At 16.4% G+C, this 6,633-nt stretch overlaps 1 protein-coding gene across 1 annotated transcript; it reads right to left on the reverse strand.

The window, feature by feature from the left end:
* Positions 1-3,055: 3,055 nt before the first annotated feature.
* Positions 3,056-3,592, reverse strand: ETRAMP (early transcribed membrane protein; the record flags this gene model as incomplete). Its single annotated transcript, XM_028670637.1, has 1 exon — positions 3,056-3,592. One exon carries the CDS (start codon positions 3,590-3,592, stop codon positions 3,056-3,058), a length of 537 nt encoding a protein of 178 aa, XP_028527370.1.
* Positions 3,593-6,633: the final 3,041 nt, after the last annotated feature.

The raw sequence follows: 6,633 nt of genomic DNA on the forward strand, positions 1-6,633 counted from the left end.
CAAAAATATGTAGCAAAATTTTATTTAACTATAATGTCTAATATATAGTAAGTGTAGCATTGAGAACAAATAAAATATTAAATCATCATATTTTATTGAATGGATTATAAATTTAACACGAAATGATGTATTTATTTTTTACTAAGTACCATAATTATATAAGATTGTGTATTATTCATTAGTAATTTTATAGTAAATAATATCTACATAAATAACTCTGCATGCTCATAATTCGAATGTTCATTATACTATATAAGTATTTTAACAACAAAATTAATATATAAATAAAATTTTTTATTTTTCAAAACATCCTCAAAAATGAAGTTTATTTAAATAGCTCTTCTATATATCGTACATTAACTTTCAAAGCATAAAATAAAATAAAATAAAATAAGAAACTATAATGTCAATGAATATGAATGTTTCCTAATAAAAATAATGAACTTAAAAGAATTAATGTATGCATATATAAATACACATATATATATATATATATATAAATGAAAAATAAATAAAATAATTTCTATATAAGTAAAGTTATTTACACATTTGTATATTTTTAACTTTTATATCATTAAAACATCAGAATTGTTAATATTTATTGATATAATTATTTTAATATATGAAAAATACATATTGTGTAAAAAATGGAATTTTCTAGTATATATAACATGAATTGTTTTAAATAAATAATTTCATTCATTAATTAGCAACATAAATATATTTAATTATGTCATATATTCTTTATAGTATACAATTTCATTATATTATTACTCTAGAAAACAAAATTATAATTATTTATTTTTACAAAAATCTTTAATAATAAATGGCATATATGCATTACTAATGATATATTAAATTGTGTATTTTCCATTTTTATGGTAAATTTAGAAACTAAATTTAATTATTAGTTTAATGTAATTATAATTCAATCCTTAATAAATATAATTTACATGATTTAATGTTCATATTTTATTAATTATGAAAAATAAAATAACATTAAATAAATATATTTTTAATTTAATATTTTTATTTTTTAAAACCTAAAAACAATTCATCTGTGTATTCATTAATATCATATTAAATCACAAAAGAAAAATTTATACATATCTCACTTCACTATAAAAAAAATAATCATTTCATTCTAAATAAAATATTATGTAAAATTTATATAAAAAAATGATAAAAATGTCTAATAGTTTTTTTTTATATAATCATTAATTTATATTTAAATAAACTAAAATAATGAAGTTATTTTAGATAATTCCTTCTTTTAAATACTATTCGTCTTTTTAAATGTATCTTATTAATATAATCATGAGAACGCACAAAAATATTAATAACTCGTCTTTTAATTTATTTACAAAAGAGCCTCAAAAGTTAATTATATAAAAAGATAAAAATTTAAATCTACATTAAATATAAAGGTATTTTAAATCATAAAAAATGATAAAAAAAAAAATAGAAAAAAATAAGATCCTACATATTTTATCTTCCTCTTTTAATTATTCATATTTAGAAAAATTCTACATAAAAATATTCAAAAAAAATTAGAATACTTTCTATTATCCTTAAGTATATTTAGTCGAAAATATTTTAATATATTTTTATATTACAAATTTAATTCATATTGATAAATATAATGAAAAACGTATTTTTGTAACTTTGAAAAAGAAAATATTCTTAACTTTAATATTTTTTAAAATTCCAATTTAATTTTTTCTTTTTCATAATAATCTTTATTTACCATATACTATTCTTATTTATTTTAACATAGTTTAATTGCTTTATTTGAAAGAACTATCATAAAACTAGACATTATCATTGCTATTGTAATTATCATTAATGTTGTTATGAACATCTTAAACAAAATTTAATCTTAATTTTATTTTTCTCATTCTTTATATAAATATTCATAGTTTAGATATTATGATTATTATAATTATTATAATTATTTTCATTAGAATTGCATAAAAATAGCTTCTTTTGTAAATGCAATTATAGATAAGAATAGAATCATACAAATTGAGTCCTTAAAAGTACCATTCTATTTATATTCACAATCTTTTTCATTCCTTAAAATTTGATAATATTTTACTTATAAAATTTATTAATCATATTTAATACTATGAAAGTTGCTGCTAGCTTAATCATTTTCGCTGTTTAAATCTCCAAACTTGAATGAGTATAAAATTAAAAAGTTTTTATTGCTTTTAGTATAAGCACACTTATGTTTTATTATTATTACATACATAATTTATATAAAATGAAAAACTTATTTATATATTGCTTTATATCCTATAATCAACAACATACTAAAATATTGTACAATAATAAAGATTACTCTTAATTTTCTTAAAACCTCCACTAGGAAAGTGGTACAAGGTGAATAATTATTTGTACGACTACAATATTTAAAAAAATATCTCAATAGTTCATATAAAATTATTAAATAGGTATATTAATAAAAAATAAAAAATTTCTTAAAAACAGTTGTATTTTTTTTATTAATTACAAAAATAATATTAAATATTAAAAAAATTCACCTCATTAAATTTAGAAACCTATGCTAAATTTTATAAATTATCTAAAAAAACAAAAAGTAACAAAAGAATTAAAATTATAAATCTTAATTAAAATTACATTAAAACATAAAATATGGAAAAAAAATTTAGATAAAAACATTTAATAAAAAATATAAAAATTTTTTAAAGTACATTAGTTTTAATATTTGTATTTTTGTATATTCTTAAAGTAGTTAAGAAAAAACAAAAAAATTAATAAATATATATATATATATATAATTATCCATAAAAAACCCCTAAACAAATTAAATTTTTAGTTCATAAAAGAAAAACATATATTCATTTTTTAAAAATTCAACATAAAAATCCTTTCTTTTATTATTAAAACTAATAAAAGGGAGAAAATAAAAATAATCATCAAGAATTTAATTCTTCTTTCAAAAAAAAAAAAAAATTTTTAGCAAAATTTTAATTGTTGTTTTATATTAATTTTATACTTTAAGTATTTTCTTTTATTCAATAATTGATTATTAAAGCATTTCTAATTCACAGCCTTTTTTATATGTTTCCATAGCATACTTAATAGAATACAGAGCATATCTACTCATGGAATCAAATTCTTTCATTTGGGATCTTGTAAATTTCAAATCTTTTCTTTTTATTTCTTCCCTCATGTACTCTTTTATATCTTTAATGGAAGGTAAAATTTTGTTGATATCATGTATTCCTCTTCTATAAATTTCTTTTGAATTTTCTATTCCTTTTGCTATGGCACTTTTAAGAATGTCATCAGATATTACAGCTAATTGTGTATCCCAAATAGATTTACGTTTTGATTCATGAATTCCAATTCCCAATGCAGCAATTCCAGCTAGTGTTATTGCTGTACCTATAAGCGCATACAAAATTTTTCTTTTCTTCTTTTTTTTTTCTTCCAATATATTAGCAAAAGGATCTGCTAGATTGTAGTTATCCTTTTCATATAAGTAGTTCTCACATAAACACTGTTTTAATAAATTAATAATTAATAAATATATGAAACAAAAATATACTTTCGTTATTTTCATTTTAGTTAGGTAAAATTATTTTAATTATAAAAATTTTTATTTAAAAAAATATATTTATTGTAAAAAATATTTTCTAACTTAATACAAAATTTAAAAGTAATTTGTAACTTCTACTTTTATCAAATAGTCCTTTTTTTTTTTAAATTTTATATTTTTTAAAAATATTTTATTTTATTTTTTTTTTTTTCTTTTTATCCTATTTTTCTTTTAGTTGTACTTTTTCCTTTTTTTTTTAAATATTTCTTTTTTATTATTAAATTTATTTTATTTTACATGCAAATTCTAAAGAAATAATAAAATTTTCTAGATTTTCTTTTTGATAATATAAATAGATATTATTCTTTTTAAAATGTTATACCATTTTTTATTAATTTTTTCAAACTGTTCACGTCTAATGAAAATTATAATGAATTTTTGTTTCTCTTATTTTTTTTAAAAGGCAATACATAAATTTTTATCTTTGTACTTGTGAGCTACATATTAAATTCTTTTATGTAATTATTTATGATAAAAACAAAACTAAATTATACAAATATTATTAAAACAAGTTAAATATAATTTAAATTAATTTACCAAAATAATAAATAAAACATATTAAAAAAAAAACAAATGAAAATAAATAAAATGATATTATTTAATAAATGCGCAAGAATCAATAATATGTAAAAATTTTAATTTTACATAGAAAATTTATAATTAAAAGATTTTTATATTTTGAAAATCCTTTATTTTTTTATCCTTACCAAAAGTATCAAAAATTTGATATATTTTAGTTGTTAAGCTTTCATTCTTAATATGTTTTTTATAAATTTTTTAATCAAGTAATTATAAATGAAAAAAAAAAAAAAAAAAATATATCTTGTATTTTTTTTTTTTTATTGTTAAGTTTTTCTTCCAAAAAAAAAAAAATTTTTTTTCTTTAAAAAAAGAAAATATTCTGTAAAAATAAATGAATTATTGCAAAAAATTATTGGACAAATTTATTATAATTTTTTAATATTATTTTACATATTAAAAACTCTTAAAATATAATGTAATTTCTCTTTAATGTTTCTTATATCACTTTAAAAGAAGGATGAACCAAAACGAAAAATCATTGGAATATATATTAAAAAAAAGAAAAAGAAAAAACAGAAAAAAAAAGTTATGCATATGTAATTGTGTATAAAAATTTTATTAATATTTTCATTTTTTGCAACTATGAATTAAAAAAGAATTTTCTTCATCCCTGTTTATATAAGTTTATTTTTATATATTATTAATTATTTCTTAAAGAAATATGTACAATTTCATTAAATTTGATATGTGACTTTTGTTTGAAATCAATATAGTTCTGTATTTTAATGATATTAGTGATTGTTTATATTATTAAATTTTTATATGATATTATATCTTATTATAAATGCAGCCTTTATAATATATTTAAAATTATTAATAAACCCTATGTATACTGTCAAAATATTGTTAATAAAAAATTAGGATAGTGTTATACCAATAAAAGTAAATCAGTCCAAGAGGAAGATTATTTTTTTATTTCTAGTATTTATATTTATATATAAGTTACTTTTGAAAAAACAGAAATAAAAATGTAATAAATGTAGTGTTTTTAAAAAATAATTTTGCATTTTTATTAAAAAATTTACAAAATAGCTGAAATTTTTGGAGTTTTTAAAAAAAAAAATACTACAGAAGTAAAAGAGTAAATGTTATATTTAAATGAAAGTTCTAAATTAATAATAAAAATAAGATACAAATTAAAGGAATTAATTTCTTATAATATTTAAATTTTTTTTATAAAGAATTATTAACATTATAATTACATTTATTATTTAATGTTTATAATTTCATTTAATTAATTCAAACTACATAGATCTTTTTTATAGAAACTTTGGTTAGGATTTCCTAAATGATATGTATTTTTAATAATAATTATTTTTTGTCCATTGTTTTAATTTTTTATTTTTACTTGTAACTCTATAAAGAATTAATTCATTTCTTTTTTTTTTTTTTTTTTTGAGATTAAAAATATTAATTTTACCAATATTACAATAATAAAAATTATATTGTAAATAAAAAAAAAAAAAATAAAATTGTAAATATTTTGTCATAAAAATTATTTTTCACTCAAGAATTAACTAATGTAGAATAGTTTAAAGATCTAAATTATATTTTTCCTAATAATCTTCCTAATTTCTAATAATCAAATTTTTAAAAATCATTTTATTTACTTCTATAGATATCAAGATAAAATACCTAAAAGAAAAGTTCAAATTAATCTAGACACTTATTTTTTTACACTTTTTCCTTATTCTTTTATATCTTTCTTATGAGATAAAATTAGTTACTAAAAATATAAATTTTTATTTTTTTAAATTTTCTGTATAAACGAAAATTCAATAGAAAATATATAGTTCAAGAATTAATTCTAAATTACTTTATATATTACAACTAAAGATAAATATCAGAATTACAACATCATAATTATTACTTAAAATTAGAATATCAAGAAAATGGAAAAAAGGTTCATTGTGTATGATAACAAGACAAACAAATGAAAAAAAAAATATATAGAATAAGTCATCTTAGTATCTTAGTATTATTATAATATATGAAAATAATTTTCATGAATATTGATACATTGCTGAGGTTCACATGAAATAGAAATATTTCTAAAAAAAAAAGGATGAGATACGAAAAATACCTTAAATGTTTCTAATGAAAGATAGAAAAAATAAGACACATAAAAGAAATAAAGAATATTATTTAGAAAGGTGAAATTACATAGTTCTAAAATACGAACTATTAAGATGCAAAAAGTAAAAACGAAAAATAACAATATATAAAAAATAACTAGTAGTATAATTTAGAAGGATATAATTAACAAAAAAGGATAAAAAAAAAAGTAGATATAGAGATACAATGGTGTATTTGTTTTGTGATAGAGATGAAAAGTTTTATAAAAAAAGAACATTTATTTCTTGAATATATGCGTATACAATATTTTACCAGTAAAATGATAGACAAATAATAAAAGGAATAAG

This window comes from Plasmodium gallinaceum (assembly GCF_900005855.1).
Source record: "Plasmodium gallinaceum strain 8A genome assembly, contig: PGAL8A_v1_76, whole genome shotgun sequence".
Classification (NCBI taxonomy): Eukaryota; Apicomplexa; class Aconoidasida; order Haemosporida; family Plasmodiidae; genus Plasmodium; species Plasmodium gallinaceum.